Source organism: Suncus etruscus, chromosome 14 (genome assembly GCF_024139225.1).
Source record: "Suncus etruscus isolate mSunEtr1 chromosome 14, mSunEtr1.pri.cur, whole genome shotgun sequence".
NCBI classification, from domain to species: domain Eukaryota; kingdom Metazoa; phylum Chordata; class Mammalia; order Eulipotyphla; family Soricidae; genus Suncus; species Suncus etruscus.
Window position 1 is genome coordinate 7,120,897 of NC_064861.1, and position 24,487 is coordinate 7,145,383.

Sequence of the window (24,487 nt, forward strand, 5' to 3'; positions counted from 1 at the left end):
CACATCTATATTTATTACAGCACTATTCACAATAGCCAGACTCTGAAAACAACCAAGATGCCCTTCAACAGATGAAGGGCTAAAGAAACTGTGGTACATATTCACAATGGAATATTATGCAGTCATCAGGAGAGATGAAGTCATGAAATTTTCCTATACATGGATGTACATGAAATCTATCATGCTGAGTGAAATAAGTCAGAAGGAGAGGGATAGACGCAGAAAATCTCACTCATCTATGGGTTTTAAGAAAAGTGAAAAACATTCTTGCAACAATCCTCAGAGACAAAGAGAAGAGGGCTGGAACTTCCAGCTCACTTCATGAAGCTCACCACAAAGAGTGGTGAGTGCAGTTATAGAAATAACTACACTAGAACGGCCATAATCATGTGAATGAATGAGGGAACTGGAAAGCCTGTCTAGAGTACAGGTGGGGGTGGGGTGGGATGGAGGAAGATTTAGGACATTGGTGGTGGGAATGTTGCACTGGTGAAGGGAGGGGTGTTCTTTACATGACTGAAACCTAATCACAATCATGTTTGTAATCAAGGTGTTTTAAGATATTATTAAAAAAAGAAGAAATTGGTCCTGCCTCAGGGGACCATATGTGATGCCAGGTCATGCATAGGTCCTGGGTCAGCTGCCTGCAAGGCAAACACTCTACTGCTGTGCTACCACTCCAGCCCCAACCCTTCCACATTTTCTGTCCACTCTTATCTCTCAGGCTCTGTGATATATATATCACAGATATATATATCTCGGCTGCACTGATATAACCTAACTGTAGGTTGGATTTGAGATGTCAGGCAATCATTCTAGGTTAACACAAATGTCTAGTAAATATGCTGCAGATTTTCTCTTATTACTCTGCACCTCCACTTCTGAGCTGCTGATGCTTATTCACCCCCCACCCCAATGGAAAAAAAAAAACAGAAGCCATCTTTGCCTGCCATTGTGTCACTGGTAAGGAAATGACAGAAAGAAAAGAAAAAAACCCTTGTTTGCACAGGGAATTAACAGTACAGTAATTCTTAACTTAGTCCTGATACAACATAATCCTTGATACTCTAGTAGGCGTTAGAAAGACAATTAGCAGGCGATCTCTTCAAGAATGCTTTTTCTTTTTTGGAGGGGGAGGCTCACTAAGTTTTAGAAAAGCTACAGTATTCCAGCTATTTAAATACTAATTCATTTTGGTAACAGGATATAAAACATCACATGCCAACAGTTTCATATTGTTAAACCTCTTGTAATGTAGTAACCTCAATTTTGGTCCAAATTCAGTTTGAATAAAAATTGAACTAAAAAAAAAAAAGAAAAGAAAAAAATTGAACTGGATTCAATTTTGAATTCAACCTGGATTACAGAGAATTAAAAGTATGATCACATGGGCTGGAACGGAAGTGCATATGCCTTGCACGCGGTTGACCCAGGACAGACCTGAGTTTGATGGAGTTCTCAAAAACTCACAAAGCCAGGAGCGATTTCTGAGCCCATAGCCAGGAGTAACCCCTGAGTGTCAGTAGGTGTGGCCCAAAAACAAACAAACAAACAAACAAAAGTATGATAAGAGTCTCAAACCCAACTTTAATTATTAAAAAGGCACTCAGCAAAGTGTGAACAGTAACATCAGTGGGAAGAAAGAATAAAAGCTTCAGTGTTTTCTCTTTGGTGGTTTAGTTTCATGCAGCAAGAACTCTCACTCTTATTACTTGAAAGCAAATTAATTTCAGGGGCTGGAGAGACAGTACAGGAGTTAAGAAATTTGCCCAGAAAAAAAAAAAAAAAAAAAAAAAGAAATTTGTCCAGCATTCCGGTGACTGACCCTAATTCCCAGAATCACATATGACCCTTTTAGCACCACCAGGGGTCACTCCTGAGCACAGAGCCAAGAAAAGTTGGGAGTTCTGCTGGGTGTGGCTCTCTAAAAAAAACCAATAAAACAGGCCAAGAGCAGTTGCCATAAACTGTGGCTGTAGGAGCCAGCCCTTGGTCTGCCTGTCCTCTCCTTCTGCCCATTCATGGCTCTGGTTTTGCTTCTCTGTACATTGACACCTAGAACAAACATGATCGGACATTTATTTGACATGAACTTCCACACTACACTATGTATCGATCCTTTAAATATTCATGTTTTTGTTTTGGGGGCCACACCCAGGAGTACTCAGGGGTTACTCCTAGCTTTGCACTCAGAAATTACTCCTGGCAGGCTTGAAGGGTCATTTGGGATGCCATAGGTTGAACCTAGATTGGCCCTGTGCAAGGGAAATGCCCAACCCACTGTGCTATCACTCTGACCCCGAAATGTTTGTTTAAAAATAAGTAGATCTAACAAGTGGGCAGTGACAGGGTGTCCTCCAGGAGAAGACCAAAGTGCTGGGGAACAATTTCATTTCCTTGGTTAGGTTTGAGGAAATTTTTTTGTTTTTGTTTTTTTTTTTTGTTTTTGGGTCACACCCGGCCTTGCTCAGGGGTTACTCCTGGCTGTCTGCTCAGAAATAGCTCCTGGCAGGCACGGGGGACCATATGGGACACCGGGATTCAAACCAACCACCTTTGGTCTTGGATCGGCGGCTTGCAAGGCAAACACCACTGTGCTATCTCTCTGGGCCCAGGTTTGAGGAAATTTTAAAGGATTATTAAAAACAGAAAACAAACAAACAAACAAATTAAACCAAAAACTGGTTTCAAAAATGAACAGTTGAGTGACAAAAAGTCAAGTGTGTGCAAATACACCAGGTAAGAGAGGAAGTTTCAGAAGAGAGGTCAACATTAAAATAACAAATGAAGGGCTGGAGTAATAGCACAGTGCGGAGGGCATTTGCTTTACAAATGTAGCCAACCCAGGTTGGATCCCCAACATCCCATATGTTCTCCCCAGCCTGCCAGGAGTAACCCCTGAGCTGGGTGTGGCCCCAAACCAAAACCAAGCAAATAAATAATTTGTTGCTCAAGATCGCTTACTACTATGGACAAATCAAAACAATAGGAAATCATTTCCCACCTGTGAGAAGGGCCTGCATCAAAAGTCAGAGTTAAGTCTGTATGTGGTGGTAGGGTGTGTGAAAAAGGGCCCCACACTCAATGGTGTAGGAATTCAAACTTTTCAAGGCCCTGGAAAATGGTATAGAGACTTTTCGACAAATGAAAGCTGGGTCTACTATTATATCCAGCAATTTTAATCTTAGATATTTAACTGAAGGGCACAAATCTTGGTCATTTGAAAGGTAATGCACAGATAAAGGTGTGATCTATAGAGACAAAAGATTTAAACAATGAACTCATGTGTATGTGGGACAAGCATGGATGGAACTAGAGTTAAGTCTGAAGGAAAAAGACAATTACACCAGATGATTTCTCACATGTATGCCCACAAAGAATCAAAGCCAGTGTCAAGGAAATAAACAGGGGCCATGAAAAACAAGGCTTTGAGAGCTAATTCCTGAGCTGAGATCACCAGAGATGGAACATGGGGTGGGTACCGATAAACAGGTTGTCAGATGTTAACATTGTGCCCTGAAAAACAGCACTTGACCATTTTGTAAATCAGAATAACCACAGTAAAAAAAAGTAAGACTTGGGACAGAGCACTAGCACAGCAGGGAGGGCATGTGTCTTGCGTGTGGCCAACGTGGGTTTGAGCTCCAGCATCCCATAGGGTCCCCAGAGGCTGCCAGGAGTTATTCTGAGGGTGTGACCCTCAAAACAAACAAACAAAAACAAGAAAGAAAAAGAAAATGAGACAAAACGAAAAGGTGACTAAGTCAATGACAATTGGGATTTTCCCCTTCTATTTCCATGAACTAACACAATTTCCTCCTGGACTATAAATGGTATAACCTTTTCCTTTACCATTCAAACAGGAACATTTTTTAGCACAAAAACGGAGCTATTAATAATTAGAGAGAGAGAGAGAGGGAGAGAGAGAGAGAGAATGTGTATGTGGCCAGAGAGTGAAGGTCACCTCAAGCAGACCACGATGCCTGGAGTCCAGTTCACAAGCCCCTTCTTATTGTAAAGTCACTTCTTTCTGCCTCAAAGAAAGGAAGCTGAGCCTACACGGGCTAAGACCATTCAGGGAGTCTTCATGCATCTGTGATTAGTGATGACCCTTAGCTGTCCACTGGGCCCCCAAGTCATCCTCTACCCTTGCTGGAGTCATTTGTTTTTGGGCCATACCCAGCAGTGCTCAGGGTTGACTATTCTGGGTGTGGTTCCCCCCAAACAAAAAACAAAACAAAAGGGGCCGGGCGGTGGCGCTGGAGGTAAGGTTCCTGCCTTACCTGCGCTAGCCTAGGAGACGGACCGCGGTTCGATCCCCCCGGTGTCCCATATGGTCCCCCAAGCCAGGAGCGACTTCTGAGCACATAGCCAGGAGTAACCCCTGAGCGTCACCGGGTGTGGCCCAAAAACCAAAAAAAAAAAAAAAAAAACAAACAAAAAAAACAAAACAAAAAAATAAATTACCGTATTCCGGTGTATAAGACGACTTTTGAAACAAAAAAAAAAGTCAACTGAAAATCGGAGGTCATCTCATACACCAACTATATATTCAATATGCCGCTAAACGAAAATTGTCTGAATATTGCCACAAAACGAATTTTCCAACTCGATCCTGCACCAATCACTGCAAAGCTGCTCGGACCCTCCACCTCTCTGACTCAGCCAATCCAAGCATGCTTTTTATGCATGCAAATTAGACAATGTTCTGGACCGAATCTACACTGTCAAAAGCCTGCTCAGATTGGCCAGAGTCAGAGAGGAAGTCTATGACAGTAGAACCTTGGAACCTTTGCTTGTTGTGATTGGCTCACTGTGGTACATGAGCACAGGAACACATGCAGAACATGCAGCACAGGAACGTTCTGTCTGATACAGTGAATATAGGCCTAAACCTATGTTTTAACTGCAAAATTAGGGGGTCGTCTTATACGCCGGCAAATATGGTACTCTTATTTCTCTTCAATGGCAGAAAAGCTAATGCCCATTATGAAAGATTAAAGTTTGGGCCCGGAGAGATAGCACAGCGGCATTTGCCTTGCAAGCAGCCGATCCAGGACCAAAGGTGGTTGGTTCGAATCCCATATGGTCCCCCGTGCCTGCCAGGAGCTATATCTGAGCAGACAGCCAGGACTAACTCCTGAGCATCACCAGGTGTGGCCCAAAAATAACAAAATATAAAAGAAAGATTAGGGCCCGGAGAGATAGCACAGCGGCGTTTGCCTTGCAAGCAGCCAATCCAGGACCAAAGGTGGTTGGTTCGAATCCCGGTGTCCCATATGGTCCCCCGTGCCTGCCAGGAGCTATTTCTGAGCAGACAGCCAGGAGTAACCCCTGAGCATTGCTGGGTGTGGCCCAAAAACCAAAAAAAAAAAAAAAAAAAAAAAAAGAAAGAAAGAAAGAAAGATTAAAGTTCACATATTTCAGAAACACGAGATCCCTCCCCATTTTATACTATGAACACGTGATCCCATTCCCCTCTTCCCCCCAAGAAGCCTTGCAGGTTGGACCAGATGAACACACACCAGAACAGACATTCCTGGAGCTGCAGGATAATGCTGGCACCTGTGAGGGACGCTGTGTGTTAAGGATCAGGCCACTGGCCAGATGACAAACACTCTTGGAATGTGCCCAAGTGCTGGCTGGCTGGTGGCCCTGCACATCTGCAGCTGCCTCATTTGAGTCTGACCCAAAGCAAAGTGGTGGTCTGAGCAACCACCTAAAAGGCAGCCAGAGGGGCCCGGAGAGATAGCACAGCGGCGTTTGCCTTGCAAGCAGCCAATCCAGGACCAAAGGTGGTTGGTTCGAATCCCGGTGTCCCATATGGTCCCCCGTGCCTGCCAGGAGCTATTTCTGAGCAGACAGCCAGGAGTGACCCCTGAGCACTGCCGGGTGTGGCCCAAAAACCAAAAAAAAAAAAAAAAAAAGGCAGCCAGAAAGTACTGGGGAGGTGTTTTGGGGAAACAAGTCTAGCTTCTGATGCTGTGCTGTGCTGGATGCCCTGTGAGCAGTGTGGCCAAGAGAGGAGCCGATCCAAGTCTTCCCAACATGCTGGCAGATCTGACTGCATGAAAGCTTCCCCTCTCCATGGCTCTATCTGATGGTCCTAATACAATTAATCATTAAAAATATAAAAAGCTGGAGCCGGAGAGATAGCACAGTGGTAGGGTGTTTGCCTTGCACACAGCCAAGCCAAGAAAGATGGTGGTTCGAATCCCGGCATCTTATATGGTCCCCTGTGTCTGCTTGGAGTAACCCCTGAGTGCCGCTGGGTGTGACACCCCCCCACCCCCCGCAAATGTGATAAATAAAAATGGTCACCACCTGCTTCCAGCAGAGACGCAGGGGGATGGAAGGAGATTTCAGACCTACCTGAAGACCGCGAGGCTGAGTGACCAGAGGACTAGCGGCTTCCTCAGTTCAAACTTGTCCCGCTTGTTCATGAGGTGCCGACCCCCGAAGATAAAGGCAGCATACAGGGCCGAAAACAGGAAAGACTTCTTCCTGGGAACAGGCAGAAAAGACAGACACCTGTAAGCAAACAATTTAATTGCCTTCAATGACACCAACAGTTCCCCCTTGGTAAATGATCCCCAGGAAAATCCATTAGAGGCCTTTTGTTTGGTTTTTATTTGGGAGCTGTACCTGGCTGATGTTTCCTTACTGTAAACAAAATAAACAAACAAAAAATAAAAGTGAATAAATAGAGCTGATAATGCCCAAAGTGCAAAAATCAAAATGTGGTGGGTTTTTTGGTTTTGTTTGGTTCTAGGGCAACACTCAACAATGCTCAGGGGTTACTCCTGGCTCTGCACTCAGAAATCACTCTTGGGGCTGAAGCAGTGGTGCCAGCAGTAAGGTGTCTGTCTTGCCCACACTAGCCTAGGATGGACCGAGGTTCGATCCCATGGCATCCCATATGGTCCTGCAAGCCAGGAGCGATTGCTGAGTGCATAGCTAGGAGTAACCCCTGAGTGTCTCAGGCTGTGGCCCAAAAACAAACAAACAAAAAAAAGAAAACATTCTTGGCAGGCTTAGGCTTGGTGGACCACATGAGATGCTGGGGATTGAACCCAGGCTGGCTGTGTGCAAGGCACCTTCTGTGCAATTGCTCTGACCCCTCAACACTTGTGTTTTAAAGAAACCAAGACCTTGTTAATAAGATTAAAAAAAAAAGGCTAAGTATACTTTCTGAGAGAGCAATGTCTCTATTAGGATTCAAAGCTCAATCTGCTTAATGGGGAAAGGGCATGACATAAACATGTCAAAAGCCAAAAATGTCAAAATGCCAAAGGCACAAGTGAAACTGGAAATTGAGCTCCCATACGATCCAGCTATACCACTCCTAGAAATATACCTGAGGAACACAAAAATACAATACAAAAATCCCTTCCTCACACCTATATTCATTTGCAATGCTATTTACAATAGCCAGACTCTGGAAACAATCAAGATGCCCTTCAACAGATGAGTGGCTAAAAAAACTGTGATACATGTACACAATGGAATACTATGCAGCCGTCAGGAGAGATGAAGTCATGAAATTTTCCCATACATGGATATACATGGAATCTATTATGCTGAGTGAAGTAAGTAGAGGGAGAGAGAAAAACGCAGAATGGTTTCACTCATCTATGGGTTTTAAGAAAAATGAAAGATATTTTTAACAGCATCTCAGAGACAAGAGAGATGAGGGCTGGTAGGTGCAGCTCATGACACGAAGCTCACCACATAGTGATGAGTGCAGTTAGAGAAATAACTACACTGAAAACTACCATAACAATATGAATAAATGAGGGAAGTAGAAAGCCCGTCTCGAGTACAGGTTGGGTTGGGTGGGGTGGGGAGGAGGGAGATCTGGGAAATTGGTGGTGGGAATGTTGCACTGGTGAAGGGGGGTGTTCTTTACATGACTGTAATCATACAACTATAATCATATTTGTAATCATGGTGTTTAAATAAAGACAATTAAAAAAAAGCACAAGTGAACATATGAGGCAAAGTTCATGGATTAAAATAAAAACCTGCATTTCCTGTCCTGGCATCTCTTTTGATAAAGGTTCTATTATAGTCAAGATAAATAATGACTTGCTGTTGAGCTTGCTTACAATTTAATGTGGATCGATGGCTTCCCTAATGTGGCAATAATGCAATAATACTTTATATCCTGTCAGGCCTCCATGGCTAGGTATTGTGGTAACATTGTTTTATTATCAGATAACTAGCAATTTCCAGATGACCTGTATTCTTCCTGTTCAATGAATCTTATACATCATAGAGCAAAAGCGTCACCTGTAGGTACTTAGTACTATTGAGGATGGTGACTATGTAGCTCTAATGACAAGGTAGCCAAGCCAAATAAAAGACACCTAAATGAAATCCTTGTCTATTCAGAGCTTACTCATTGGTCATTATTTTCTTTTCCTTTTCTGTCAATGCGAATGGCAAAAATAAGACCATAAGCGAGACCAAGAATGGCTTGAACATTTATCCTTCAAGGAACTGGATTTCTCTAGCATCCCACATTCACCCACCCCCCCCCACACACACACACACTCCATGAGTGGCTACTTAAGATCTGTGTTTATTGTTCTACTCAATAATACTTAATAGATTGTGCATTCATTCAAATGCTCTGACTCCCAGGTACCCCCTGAAACCAGTACTTAGCTGGCTGCTCCTTAAAGCTCACATCAAGGTCGCTTCCAGATGACTGTACCAGAGCTAGAAACGCTTGTTTGAGAATGGAGCAACTTTCATGTGGGTAGTATTTCAACACTGGATAATTGCTAATGTACAGAGCTTGGGGAATGACCTCCTTTATGCCTAACTGACCCTGTTTCAGTGCTTCTGTGAATCATGACCCTCATGTCATGATGAATTAATGAAGGAGAAAGTAATCTGTGAGATGAGAAAAGGACTATCAGACTATCCACTGCGACTGCTATCTATGCATGTCCAGGAGGAAAGATGGCCTTCAGAAGGAGGTATAAAATTGGTACCTGGGATGAAAATAAGCCCCAGAAACAATAGATAAGAGGGCCAAGAGGACCAGTTCATAGGAGAAATCTTATTACAAAGAGCAAGGGAGTGCAGTTAGGACAACGAGAGTTGGGAATGATCATTCTGGACATAAACTGAGTGAGAAAGTGATAGGCATGATGCCTGATGCATCTTCAGTAACAAAATTGCAAACCACAGTGCCTAAAAGGAAAAGGGAAGTTAAAAAAAAGAAAAGCATCTGCCATAGTAGAGAGATGAAAGAAAAAGGGTGGCCAGCAGTGTGCACTGGGTGTTGGAACACTGTATGACAAAAACACAATAAAAAAAAAAGTAATGGGAAACTTTCAAATTTTCTTCACAAATAACAAAGAATGGCAAAGGTGACAAAGAATAGCAATCAGTTCGTAAGATATACAAAGGATAGATTAAACAACAAAAAAAGGCGCTGTTTTAAAGCCTGTTTTAACCTGTAGGTGTCTGACCCAGGAAACCAAATAACTTGTGAATTTTGAGCTTCTTTTGGTTGCAAATACTCCTGTCAGATTCCTGTTTTCCCCCCTCAGATGCAAACTGTTCTCCTTTATTTTTAGGAGAGGTGAGAAAATCACTCATTTGTGAGTCTGCTTCTCTTGTAAGGTGAAAAAGCCACATTCAGTACTAGGCATCCAATGATCTGGGCGCCCCCCCCCCCATTCCTTCTTGGGTTCATTTTGTCAATCTAGAGGCCCACTTTTGGCACCTTAAAAATCTGGGTGGGTTGTGCGCTTTTTTGTTTGTTTGTTTGTTTGTTTTGGGCCACACCCATTTGATGCTTGCTCAGGGGTTACTCCTGGCTAAGCACTCAGAAATTGCCCCTGGCTTGGGGGGACGCCAGGGGATCAAATCACAGTCCTTCCTTGGCTAGAGCTTGCAAGGCAGACACCTTACCTCTAGTCTAGCACCACCTCACCGGCCCCGGGTTGTGCTTTCTTAATTGGCTTTCACTTTACAGTGGGATTTGGGGCTGAAAAATAAAGTAGTAAAAAACATTACCCAAGACAACCAAGAGGTCATAAGTTACTGATGGAAAATGGCAGCACTTATGGTGTTTATAATAAAATGGACATTGGTTGTTTTCATTTGCTGTGTGGGTTAAGTGCCATGAAGTGAATAATAATAAATAATAATAATAAAACCTGAATGAGGATAACTGGCTTTGAACTCGGAAGAGAGGGGTGGAAGAGATAAGGGGGGGGGAGAGAGAGACAGACAGACAGACAAGAGATAGAGACAGAGACAGAGACCTCGCATGAAGGTTCTGAGAAGAGTATTCTGGCCATCGCATTTTAGGGCTTCTTAAATACCCTATCCATTCTTGAGATTGGTCATGGTGAAGCCTTTCAACTCTGGCCTCTTAGAGAAACAGTGAATTCTAAGGAGAAGCAGCAACAGAAAACAATCCAGAACTGGTGTCATTTGTGAAAACATTGCTCTGTGCTAATTCCCTTAAAGAAATGCCCTTTGTCCTAAGAGACAGAAAGCTTTCATCTGAATTGCCAGCTAAGAAATGGTCTCTTGTTCAGACTATAAAATATAATCGCCAGTACAGGAAAGCATGAACACAGCGTCATTCTGAATCAGGGACTCAGAGTGCCCCGTCACCAGGTTAAACTTAACCTCCTACAATCTTAACATCATTATGTAGAAATCTTAAATTGTGAATAAGGCATTAAGTGATTCCCAGACAGGACATTTTCTTGGACCTGAAGATGTATAACATACTTAATTATTGGCTTGTGTCAAAGTAAAAGTTGAGGGGACAGAGCCATAACATGGGGGGGGGGGCAGCAGGGGGACGCACATACACAGCCAACCAGGGTTCAATCCCTGGCATCCCATAGGGTCCAGGGCACTGTCAGGAGTCATTCCTGAGTGCAGAGCCAAAAGTAAGCCCTAAGCATCATTGGGTGTAGCCCTAAAACAAACAAGCAAACAAATCAAAACACAAAACAGGTAAAAAGTTTAAGGGGGAAATGATCTTGGGGCTGTGAACGTGGCTTGCCTTAGTCAGGCCCTGCACTCAATTCCCTAGAACAAGCCCTGAGCAGAGAGTTGTCTCCTTTAGCACTGAGCACTGACAGGTTATAGCTACCTCCAATTCTAAACCAAAGCAAGAAAAGAATTGATCTCGTCATTCACTCTAAATAAAAACTGTCTAATTGCTCAAAGGTCTGGGTGGAGCATGTGCCTGGCCTGCTCTAGACACAGGGCCCTGTCTCAGCACTGAATCATTCAGCCTGCAGAGGGGTAGGGTACCCTGGGAGAGACCCAGGGCCCCCACTGAGCTGTTCTTGGGGTTCAATTCCCAAATATAAAGTACTTTAAAAACAAAACAGTAAGAAAATACCCAAGGGAAAAACATCCAGTTAGGCTCTCCTTCAGTCCAAAGAGACCCACATGTTCAGTAGATAAGACATTTATCTGCAGCCTGGAGACTAAACCAGAAGTCAAGACTGGAATGGAAGCTGGACTTCAGGTTTACAAGATTAGGTCTGATTTTGACTGAGAAATCCTACTCACCTCCCATCTAAATCAAAATGACAGTGGCAAGACAAGTCTTGGAAATGAGCATATTGGGGCAAGAATGATAGCACAGCCGGGAGGATGTTTACCTTGTACTAAGCTCACTGAGATTTGATTCCTGGCATCCCATAAGGCATTCCCAGAGCCTGTCAGGAGTGATTCTGAGTGCACAGCCAGGAGTAAGCCCTGAGCACCATTGGGTGTGGCCCCCCAAAACAAAAACAAATAAACATAAGTATATGCAAACATGCAAACACCTGGTGCCCACTTATGCAGAGAAACTCATTTGCAATCAATGCTTCTGATAACTGTGAAGAAGCTAGGAAACACTGGAAAGAAGGGGAGGAGCATTGTTTGCTTTTAGTTATTTGTGGAACTGCTGATTCATAATAAGATTTTTTTTCTCTTTAATTCAGACCCATGATTCCTTCCAAGCAGTTGGAAGTCGAGTCTGTGGGTCCTGGGGTCACATCCAGCAGTGTTTAGTGCTTACTCCAGTCTAGTCTCTGTGCTCAGGAATCACTTCTGACGGTGCCTGGGGAAGCAGAAGTGATGCCAGGATAGAACCTGGGTCAGCTGCAAGCAAGACAATTGCCCTCCTCACTGTGCTAAATCTTTCCAGTCCTGTACCATATTTTAAAATCGAAATTCAAAAGATGGTCAAATAATCTTGCCCAAAAAACTCTAAGATGGCTATAGTGGTAGTTGGGTTAAATGGAATAGAAGTACCTACTGCCAGTTTCTAATACAGTAACATATTGAACTTGATGATCTAGGCTTGCGCTCATTCCTTGTGAGGTGTGCAGTTGCCCCATATCACAGCTTCATATCCTGGAATGTGTGAATTTACTTCTTAGCAGCAGCTATAGCCTCTACTTTTGGGAAGGCCTGAATGGGAGCCCAAGCATTAGCTTTGGAGCTAGTAAGCCTAGACCAAAGCAGAAAGGTGCATTGCAGTGTGCCCCGAAGCCCTCTGTCCTAAAGGGCTTGAAGCACAGTGCAGTGTTGTCCAGGTAAGCTCGTCCAAGCAGAGATGAACCACGGTCCCAGTCTTGTCTGTGTCTTCATCCCTGGAATGTGTGATTCTATGGTATCTCCAGGGACAAGAAACTTCTTGAGAGGGTGATCAGATGAAAGAATTTAAAATGAGATTCTTCTGGAATGTGGGCTGGGTCCTGTCTCATCACATTTGACAGTGGCTGCTTGATCTTGGAACACATTTCTAGGGTCTATCCCTGGGTAGCCCTTGTAACGACAAGCTTTGAGATCTCAGGAAGAGGCTGAGAGCTGGAGAACAGTGTGACCAGAGATAGCACATCATGGACTTGACAGAGTGATTTCCAGGCCAGCTTCATTTCTCCCGTCAACTAAATTCCAGTAACCAAAACTGCAGCACTCCCCATATCTTGTCTCTGCTGCCCAGAAAGTACATTCAGGATCAGTTTTCCCAATTTCTTCTTCCAAAACTAGCAGCTACAGAAAGCTAGTGATGACTGTTTCTGTAGTCACCTAAGGGTTAACACAAAAACTTTTTTTCCCCCTTCTCTTCAGGTCAGGCATCCTGGCCTTTTCATAGAAGCCATCCAGGGAAGGGACAGTAAGAACCTGGAGTGAGAGACAGTCACCCTAAGGCTTCTTGAAAGAGCCCAAGTCCTCTGAGTAAAATTCCACTTATTTCTGTCACCTCTGGTTGAGCAACCCTAGAGTAAGAGATAATTCCACAGCAGACAGTGTTGGGTCCTGATGGGCCAATGCTAGGACAATGTAGCATTGACTGGCACATGCCAATCTCGATGCTCTTGCCCAATCATTGCTTCTGAGACAGGGAAGTATGACCATTTGATAACTGGGTGTTCTTATGACACCAGCTTACAGAAAGTAGGCCTTCCCATCTGTGCCAGGTCTCAGAATTAGGTAAGAGAAAACTGCCACCAGTTGGGACGAGGAGCCAATCCCCTTCTGGGGTGTTAAAACCTTGGCACTAAAACCACTCTCTTTTTCATGATTCTAAGCCTCTGGCTGCTCTGCCTTTGGCCTTGCTGGCAGATATAGTAATGCGATCTGTGACTGTGGATGAGATTGAATGAGCTAAACAGGAAACTGTTCCCTCCTGAGTGGCATGTGTGCCACTGGCTTTCACAACCTGCTTGAGTGTCTAAAGCTGGTTGAGAAACTCTGTTATCTTGACATCTGTCACTGTGGTCTGTCTCCCTGAGTGACATTCCTGTTGCTTGCGCCTGCATTTGCAGATTGAGAGCCAAAGGGTGGAGGGGGAGATGAAATGTGCATTTATGTGCATTTGTGTGAGTGGATGATAGGAATACCTCAAGATGCCTGATATGGAGACATGGACACGAGGAGACTGAAAGAGGAGCTTGCTTTATTTCTAGAAGCTTCTTTGTCTTTAGGAATCACAGGTACAGGAAATAAATCCATTTCTCCCATCCAGAACAAGCTCCTGAAAAGACCAGCGCTCATCTTCTGCTTCAATCTGACTGTCTCAGGAGGAAACAGAAGCATGGAGAGGAGGCGCTGACTCATGGCTTCTTTGAAAGCCAGAAAGGCAGTATGGGTGTGGGTGTTCCCATGTTCCCAAGGGCCCCCCTGGGAAACATGCATGTGGGGGAAGACATGTTTGGCAAAATCGTCAGCTGGCATGTATATACAGATACTCGTCAACAGACAGTCTGCATCTTTGCTTGTCCTTCTATGTCTCTGTGTTTGTCAAGACTTTGCTTTTCTGCTGATTTATCAAGGTTAAGTTCCTCAGTGACAAGATTCGAGAGTGAGGATTTTCTTTACTTAATTATGTGTCCACAGAAAGTTTCCCTGCAGAAAGATGAACTAGCTCACTTATCAAAGATGCTTCTTGGAGTAAAAGCACCTTTTAGTTCCATTTGAGAAATTCTAGCTGCCTGTACCTAAAACTCCAGTTACCAGGGTTTGTTCACTGAGGGTTGGTCTGGCTTTGCACACATGGGATTGTATCCTCTCATGTCTCTCCCAACACTGCTGAATGTGGCCCTCAAACTGGAAGAATAAGGGCAACAACTGGAGTCATCTGCAGGTTGCAGTTCACAGTCATTTTTTTGTTGTTGTTGCCTTGGGGTCATACCCAGTGATGCTCAGGGATATGAGATGCCGGGGACCAAATCTAGGTCAGCTGTGTACAAGACAAACATCCTCCCTCCTAGGTGTTATCGTGAACTGGCCCCAGTTCACGTTCATTTCTGGTCCAGTACTTTTGCTCCATTTTAGGCACACAGCTGAGGCCTTGCAATTGGCTGGGAATGTGCTTTCACACCAGCCCACTCAAAATAAAAAAAAACTGTCTGTTTGGCCAAAAGAAAAAAAAAATTTTTTTTTTAACTTGAGTAGTTACTATAGTCCCGGAACCCTACATCCATAGCTGCTCATTGGTGAGTTCAAGACTCCCCTATAGCCATCTCTCCATCCCTCTACCCACACTGCCCTTTTGCCCACAATGGCACCTTGCTCCTCACTGCTCCTCCCAGCTCCCCGGGCCTCTTTTTGCCTCTCCCAATAATCAGGAGTGTCATTATCAATTACACAGGAAGCCCCACATTTCCCCCCAAAGAAAGCGTGTCTTCCCTTGAAGTCATTATCATCACCTGGTGATTGACTTTTAACCGGGCAAAAGACAGGAGAAGGTCATCTAGTATAGACCACTACCCCATTCACAGCATCATGGTAACCTGTTTCCTGTGGGCCTGGATAACTCAATAGTTGGACACATTTGGAGATCCTGAGCTGAAAATCTAGTATCAGAAACCTTCCAGGGTGAATGTTATGATATTAGAAATGAAGAAGTGCAAACACCAAGCACCGAAGGCCAAGTGTCCAGATCCTCACAGCCTTGTGGCTTCAAAAAGAAGTTATCAGTGTTCGAAGGATGCAAGCTCCACAGAGACATGTTCAGATCTGACCTACTCTTTCAGCATCTGCCCGAAGCTCAGTCTGACCCCATAACGTCACCTTTGCCTAACGGGGAACTGCCTTACAAACTCCCTATGCTATCCACGCTGTGCAAGTCTTGAACACTCCGCACACGCCTGAATGACCTTCTCAGCTCTGCTGGTTACTCTGTGTGTCTCTGGGAGGGTGCTCCCCAACCACTCCAGGTTCATGCCCTTTCTTTCATCACCTCTGTAGACTCCCCATGCCCGTGGTCGGCTTAGTCTTCCCTCAAAACTTACACATATGCAAGAGTGTAATCCGGAAGAGGAGATATTGTCAAACAAAGTCATTTATAAATCTGTGCTCCAAAGCTACTCAATTCAGAATCTAACTAAGTAATAGATTTATTTTTCTGTTTTCAGGAGCTTAAAGAATCCGATAAATTAAAAGTTATTCAAGGCTACTGATCTTTTGTATATTAACCTCTTTAAAAATACGATCAACATTTCTATCAGCTGCTTGAAGGCGATGCTGTATCAAATATCGCTCAGGAATGCTGAAAAAATAAGTGTTCAAATGTCTTTAGCTTTTGCTGGCCAGAGACCAATGTTCTTTTTCCTCAGAGGTAGAACTGTTTGCATTAAGCCAACGGCCAAGTACAGATATAAAGTGTGAAAAATGTGGTGACATTGCGTTAAGTTCCCTTATAAATAACTGCTCCCTTCTACAACCAGTAAAGTGAACTATTCGGATTCTTTTGCAATCAGTTGTGTGATGGTTTGATTTTCAAAAAAGAATGCCAACAAACAACGTAAAAAGACAAATGTGTCTATTTTGATGAGGATGATTTATATTATTATAAGCAAAGCTCAAGAAACTACTTGCTATCTACTGACAGGCAAAGAAACAAGTGATAAGGTGACAGTTTCACTAGTGGGAAGGACAAAGAAAAAATCTATCTTAAACATAAGCATCTTTCAGTCCAGCAATTCAACTTTAAGAAATTGTCTACAGGGGCTGAAGACTATTACACAGCAATAGAGCGTTTGCCTTGCATGCTGCCAAACCAGGATGGAAGATGGTTGGATTCTTGGCATTCCATATGATTTCCTAAGACTTCCAGGGGCAATTTCTGAGTGCAGAGCCAGGAGTAACCAACAGGAGTGCAGCTGGGTATGACCCAAAAACAACAAAAAGAAACTGTCTACAGCAAGCACCAGAAAAGGTCAAAGATATCAGTGAAAACAAGTGAATCAGAGTCTGGGAGGTATGAGGGCATATCCACTTAGGAGATGATGATGAGGCTAACCATGTATGTCCCTCTATGTTATGTACATTCATTTGTAAATATGTACGATGGGGGGCTAGGGAGATATAGTACAGGGGTGAAGGCCCTTACAAACAGCTGAAAAGATTCAGCACAACGTATGATCCTCTGAGCAATAGCAGGAAAAATATAAGAAATACCCTTACGTGTTACTTCTCGGTGGCAAGATTATGCATGCATCTTGCTTTATTATTGTATACTGCAACATCGAGAAATAAAAATTTACAGTAAAAATTTAATTTAAATGCTTTTATTTTGTAATAGACAGAAATGCTAACCATACACCAAGCATTTAGCTTGGGTAAAACAGATCATTCCTCCCTCTGTATGGGCCCACAAACACCCCGTTTATTTAGTTAATTGTCACAGACTGGCTCAGCTACCCGGAGCAAATTTATCATTTATCTACTCAGTAACTTCTTTGGAATTTAAAAGAAAGGGGGTGGGTTGGGATGGAAAGGCACTACTTCCTTAGGTACTGCCAAGAATACCATATTTTCCAGCGTATACGAAGACTAGGCCTGTAAGACGACCGCCTACTTTTCCTGTTAAAATATAGGGTTTGGGCGATATTCCCCATATAAGACTACCTCTCTTTTAATGCACACCAAATGAAAAATTAAAAACATAAGAGAAAATAATAGAACCCTCAAAGGTGAACAGTATATTTTAATAAAGATTTAATAATAGATTAGTGTCAACAATCATTTTACATTGTCATTTGTAGCGAGGGACTGTGATTTTTTTGTGATCTACATTGAGCGCAGGGAGAGGGGGCTCCTCCAAGAGCAGCTGGCTGGGGTGCAGTGATTAATAGGACAGCTAGAGGGAGACAGAACACCTCTTCTGTGTTCCATAAAAGCTGAACAGAGGACTGAGCACCTGAAAGCTGAATACCCAGTGGATGGATGAGATGTTAACTCAGCTCCTGTATGCCTTGAAAGATTATAATCAGGACAAGCAGAGGACTGAGCACGGGAAAGCCAATGATAACACCCGGTGGCTGGATGGGATGCAGCACTCGGTAGCTCAGCTCCTCTGTGTGCCCTGAAAGATTAATCAGGACAAGCAGAAGACTGATGAGGACGTTAAGAGGGGGGAGAATCACACTCATCCCTGAAGCTGGAGTACCATATTTTCCGGCATATAAGACGACTGGGCGTATAAGACAACCCCCTAATTTTACAGTTAAAACACAGGTTTACGGGGCCCGGAGAGATAGCACAGCAGCGTTTGCCTTGCAAGCAGCAGATCCAGGACCAAAGGTGGTTGGTTCAAATCCCGGTGTCCCATATGGTCCCCCATGCCTGCCAGGAGCTATTTCTGAGCAGACAGCCAGGAGTAACTCCTGAGCACTGCCAGGTGTGGCCCAAAAACCAAAAAAAAAACCAACAACAACAACAAAAAAACACAGGTTTAGGCCTATATTCACTGTATAAGACAGAACGTTCCTGTGCTGCAACTGCATGTACCACAGTGAGCCAATCACAACAAGCAAAGGTTTAGACTTTAGAGGTTATACTGTCATAGACTTCCTCTCTGACTCTGGCCAATCTGAGCAGGCTTTTGACAGTGTAGATTCGGTCCAGAACATTGTCTAATTTGCATGCATCAAACGCCTGCTTGGATTGGCTGAGTTCGAGAGGCAGTCCGAGCAGCCTTGCAGTGATTGGTGCAGGATCGAGTTGAAAAATTCGTTTTGTGGCAGTATTCAGACAATTTTCGTTTAGCAGCACATTGAAACATTTTTCGGGATATGCTCGGCATATAAGACGACCCCCGATTTTTGGTTGACTTTTTTTTGTTTCAAAAGTCGTCTTATGGGGCCAGGAAGGTGGCGCTAGAGGTAAGGTGTCTGCCTTGCAAGCACTAGCATAGGATGGACCGCGGTTCGATCCTCCAGTGTCCCATATGGTCTCCCTAAGCCAGGAGCGATTTCTGAGCGCATAGCCAGGAGTAACCCCTGAGCGTCAAAAGGGTGTGACCCAAAAAAACAATACCAAAAAAAAAAAAAAAATAAAACAAGTCGTCTTATATGCCAGAAAATATGGTAAGTTTCAGCATGCTGTATACTAGCGTAAAAGACAACCCAACTCTTTTTTTGCTTGTTTGTTTTGGTTTGGTTTTTGGGTCACACCCAGCAGTGCTCAGGGGTTACTCCTGGCTCTCTATGCTCAGAAATCGCTTCTGGCAGGCTTGAGAGACCATTTGGGATGCTGGGATTTGAACTACCATCCTTCTGCATGCAAGGCTAACACCCTACCTCATGCTATCTCTCCGGCCCCACAACGCCCAACTTTTAAGAAGTTTTTCATGGGTTAAAAAGTCGTCTTGTATACCAGAAAATATGGTAATTCCAGAGTGCAGAGCCAGTAAGCTCTGAGCATCACTGGATGTAGCCCCCAAAACCTAAATAAATACATTAAAAAACCATCAAAGGTAGTCAAAACAATCTGGCTGTTTTACAGAGGAAGAAGACATGTCCCTTCTAGTTATCTGGATACTAGAGGAATAATAAAAAGGATCCCACATCCCACCTGTCAGCTGACTTTGGCTTTAAGAGCACCTGTGTGATGAGTATGTCTTTTTCTTCTACTCTACTACCCTTTTTACCATCCCATCCCCTAGTGCTATAGGAGAGCGCTCTTGTGGGTGAAAGGCAGGGCTGGGGGCCGGAAAGAGAACCAAAAAAAAAAAAAAAGGCATGGCTGACCATGGGGCTAAGGTCTGGGCCCACCCAGCTTGGATGTTGGCATTGTTTCTTCAATGACATTACCTGCAGAACACAGATCTGATCCTCACACACAAAGCATCTTCGAGGCAATGGGCTAGGATTTGGGTGAGTTCAACAGGTCCAAAGTCAATATTTTCCAGCTCCCTGACCCAGCAGCTTTCAGCTGAACAAGGTGTGTGTGTGTGTGTGTGTGTGTGTGTGTGTGTGTGTGTGTGTGTGTGTGTGTGTGTGTGTGTGTGCTGTCTACCCCTTCTTTCTCCCTTTCTGCTGCCACCAGCTCCTCTCAGACTCTGGGTTTCCTCTTCTAAGCTCTGCCTTCCACTCCTGGCCCACTTCCCCTCAGTGTTTTATTCCAGGAGTGGATGTCAGAGAGACTCTGATGCTATCTGCTCTGGGCAGATGTGTACAGGTGCAGAGCTCAAACTGCCTTTTCAGCTGACTAGGAACTGGAACAACCACCTCAGCACCTATGAAACCACACCATTAGGGAAAAGTCTACCCCAACCCCAGGAGCTGCTGGTGAGATGGCAAATCCCTTTGTAAAAGTTAACAATAAAAATCTATTGCCCAGCCAGACACTCATTGGTCATTAAGTCCCCTGGGATGTAGCCATCAATAAAATCCTCATTGAAGACGCAGCAGGGATGGGAGATTGCCAGATGGCACACATACACTGTTGTCCAGAATGCTTTTCTCCTTTTTAAAGCAATAGGGTAAATTGAATCCAGGATTTCACACATGCAAGGCACAAGTTCTATTGCTGGGCTTCCTTCCTAGCCCCTAGGAATTTTTATCCATAATTACTATATATGACCAAACAAAACAGGGGATTTAGCATAAGGATCCAAATAGGATGTTTTTGACTTCTATTCAATGAATTTGGGGAACCAAAAGATTGATTGAATTGGAAAGAAAGAAAGAAAGAAAGAAAGAAAGAAAGAAAGAAAGAAAGAAAGAAAGAAAGAAAGAAAGAAAGAAAGAAAGAAAGAAAGAAAGAAAGAAAGAAAGAAAGAAAGAGAGAAAGAAAGAAAGAAAGAGAGAAAGAAAGAAAGAAAGAGAGAGAGAGAGAGAAAGAAAGAAAGAAAGGAAGAAAGAAAGAGAGAAAGAGAGAGAGAGAGAGAAAGAAAGAAAGAAAGAAAGAAAGAAAGAAAGAAAGAAAGAAAGAAAGAAAGAAAGAAAGAAAGAAAGAAAGAAAGAAAGAAAGAAAGAAAGAAAGAAAGAGAAAGAAAGATTGAATTCACTGAAATCTATGTGGCTTTTGAGGTGGTTTGGGCCACACCTAGGGGTGCTAAGGGGTTACTCTTGGCTCTGCACTCATCAATCACTCCTGTAAGGCCTGGTATGGGATTCTGGGGATCAAACCCGGGTTGTCTGTGTGCAATGCTTTACCAGCTGTGTTATCATTATGGTCCCTCCTATGTAGCATATTTTAGCACAGAAAAATCAGCTGTTTATTTTCCCTTGCCCTTTGGGCCACACTCAAATGCTCAGGCACACTTGGCTATGTGCTCAGAAGTTGCTCCTGGCTTGGGGGACCATATGGGACACTGGGGGATCAAACTGAGGTCTGTCCTGGGCTAGCCACATGCAAGGCAAATGCCCCACCCCTTGTGCCACCACTCCGGCCCCAGCTGTCTGTCTGATTTGACAGCACAAATAGCCATGCTGGGGGGTGAAAAATACAATCTTTCCCAACTCTTGATTATTCACCCAGGAAGTATTAATTCATCACCTAGTCATTTGCCTACAAGTGTTCCATGCTTTGTAAACACATCAGTGAATGAAACAGACAAAAGATCAGGGTCTTATGAAGGTTACGAGTCCATGGATCTCCAAAAGTAAGACAAGTCACTCATATGGTGAGTGAGATCACACAAATCAGGGAAAGAAGAAACTCTGACACCAAAGCAAGAAAGTTAATACACATTGGAAGTGAGGTGGAAAGGGAGGGATTGGTCCCCATTTCAAATGAGCCAATAGGCTGGCAAACTGAAAAGGTGAATTTGAAATGCAAGAATGGCACGTGAAGAAGAGCCTGGATAAGAACTATCTTAAGGTAGAAGTGAACCAGATTAGGCCAATGTTGTCTTTGGAAAACTACCAGGCTACTATGAGAATCAGCTTGTTGACGTGCATCTGTACAATCCTTCTGCTTCTTTCAGTAACTCCTCACCTGCATCCAATGTGCATGGAAATAACCCAACTGTGGCAAAGAGTTTATTGATGTGTGTGCGTAACCAAACTTTACTCAGGCGTAGCATCAATATAATAGTAAACCTAGGTCATGAAGAAATCCAGAACTTATGAGTTTCTTATCCCACTTCTTGTGAATGAAGGTATTTTTGTTGTCAGAAAGATTACAAGGTATCCAGGTAGAGCCTAGAATTAAGACAGACTAAAAGTAGTTGACACCAGAGATCAAAGTAGTTAATCTGTCCTATAGAATTGTGTTATCCTTGTAGGATTTCCCCATGCAAATCCTAACATGAAAACAAAGACAGGTTCCAAGAGAAATTGCCAGGTGAGAAATTGCTTCCTCAATGGCAGCAATGAGTTTATTGTAGCAAAACACATAAGTTCTATTACTTCTCTTGCAAACTGATTTTAGGTACAAGTTGCAAAAAAGAAAAAAAAAAGATGGTAGATAATGACTCTTCATAAGGTCAAAGAAGCAAGTTTTGCATTTTCTTTTTGCTCAGGGAGGCAGTGTAAGGCCCAGATCCCTTTCCAATACACGATTCTCTAGATGTACATTAAATAAAGAAAAATCCTTAAAAAAAAAAAAAAAAGAAAGAAAAAAAAAGAATCCTATTGGCAGTGTAGAAATCAGAAATTCTTTGGGGAGGAATGAAAAATGAATGTGATGAAAACAAACAAAACATCTACATTAAAAGAGGAACAAAGTGATTTTCCCTTTGAATATACTACCGCAACGATTTAGTTGTAACTCAAGGAGATCCCCAGACAGACAGCTCAACAGCATGACGGTGGCTCCCAGTTCAATCCTTGTCATGGCGTGGTCTCTCATCCCCCCCACCCCGAAGCATCACTGATCAGCTCAGTGCCAGGTCTGTCCAAACTCTTCTATCTGGGAACAGGATCCCTAAGCACTTTCACCAGCTAGTTGTCAGTTTCCCAGGATGGGGACCACTGTCTGGAGCACAGCCTCTTGGAGATGAGTGAAACAGAGGCTTGTCCTTCCCAGGGCTTCAGAATGTAGGCCCAATGCTTGGATCCGATCCACACCCCCATAGTGTGCTCCTGCTCCCCCATCCCATCCTATAGGTGTGTGTGTGGGAGTGAAAACTCTCCAGAATGGAATCAGCCTCCTCATAAAAGAAGTCCCAATCCTGGCTCTGGAATTCTGGAAGCCCCAGGCAGACAAGTCCTCGAGCCACCACCACCATATGGCCCAGCTCCACAGATCGTTGAAGTCCTGGACCATGTGGATGCATCTGTGTCACAGTTTTGGTGTTTTTTTTTTTTTTTTTTTGGCCACACCCATTTGATGCTCAGGGGTTACTCCTGGCTAAGCGCTCAGAAATTGCCCCTGGCTTGGGGGGGCCATATGGGACGCTGGAGGATCGAACTGTGGTCCTTCCTTGGCTAGCGCTTGCAAGGAAGACACCTTACCTCTAGCGCCACCTCGCCGGCCCCTATATTATATATATATATATATATATATATATATATATATATAGTTGTTTTGTTTTTGGGCCCAGTAATGCTCACAGACTACTGGCAGGCTCATGTTACCATAGGAATGCCAGGGATCAAACCCAGGTGGGCCACGTGCAAGGCAAATGCCCTACCCACTGTATTATTTATCTGGCCTTGTAGTATGCATACCTGCCAAGGGACAAGCATGGGGGAGGGTGAGAAACAAGAACAATGGTGAAAGGAAGGTCATATTCATAGTGGGATTGGCACTGGTACAAAAATGCCAAAAATTCATATTCATATTCCTGGGCCAGAGTAGTGGCACAAGCCTTGCCTGCTCTAGCCTAGGATGGACCGAGGTTCGATTCCCCTGGAGTCCCATATGGTCCCTCAAGCCAGAAGCAATTTCTGAGCACAGAGCCAGGAGTAACCCGTGAGCGTTACTGAGTGTGGCCCAAAAACAAACAAAAAAAGAAATTCATATTCCTAACTATATTAGAAGCAACTCTGTAAACCACAGTGCTAAAAATAAATTAAAAAAAAAAAAAGAGGGGCCAGAGAGATAGTACGGTGGTGGGGATTTGCCTTGCATGTAGCCAAACCAGGATGACGGTGATATGAATCCTGGCATCCTATATGGTCCCTGAGCCTGCCAGGACTGATTTCTGAGCACAGAGACAGGAGTAATCCTGTCCACCTGGCCACCGGGTGTGACCCCCCCCCCCAACCCACCCATCCTGGCATCCTATATGGTCCCTGAGCCTGCCAGGACTGATTTCTGAGCACAGAGACAGGAGTAATCCTGTCCACCTGGCCACCGGGTATGACCCCCCCCCAACCCACCCCAGAGGCCTTGGTCCACTGTTTGTAAGTGCTAAGTCAGGGCAGTCCAGGTAGGAAGCTGGTCCCACAGGAAACCAAGTTGCAGGCACTCTGATCTTTAGGTTTCCTGGCCTCCAGACCGAAGCAGATATTTCTGAGTGCAGAGGCAGGAGTAATCCCTGAGCCGGGTGTGACCCCAAAACAAAACAAAACAAAAAAGAACAGGGCTGGAGAGATAGCAAGCGGTAGGGTGTTTGCCTTGCATGCAGCCGACTGACTGTGGTTCAAATCCAGGTAACCCATATGGTCCCTTGTGCCTGCCAGGAGTGATTTCTGAGTGCAGAGCCAAAAGTAACCCCTGAGTGCCGCCAGGTATGACCCCAAAACAAAACAAAACAAAACCAAAAAAAAAAATGTAAAAGATAATTGAAAAGGTGCTCCAAAAGACAGGAAATGAAGAA

General features: G+C 43.9%; 1 protein-coding gene across 1 annotated transcript in view; it reads right to left on the bottom strand.

The window, feature by feature from the left end:
* ELOVL6 (ELOVL fatty acid elongase 6) overlaps positions 1 to 24,487 on the bottom strand; it is an 85,656-nt gene that overhangs the window by 16,763 nt on the left and 44,406 nt on the right. Inside the window, exon 3 of the mRNA XM_049786954.1 lies at positions 6,373 to 6,504. Within this exon, the coding sequence (XP_049642911.1) occupies positions 6,373 to 6,504 (132 nt within the window). The remainder of the gene's footprint in view (positions 1 to 6,372; positions 6,505 to 24,487) is intronic.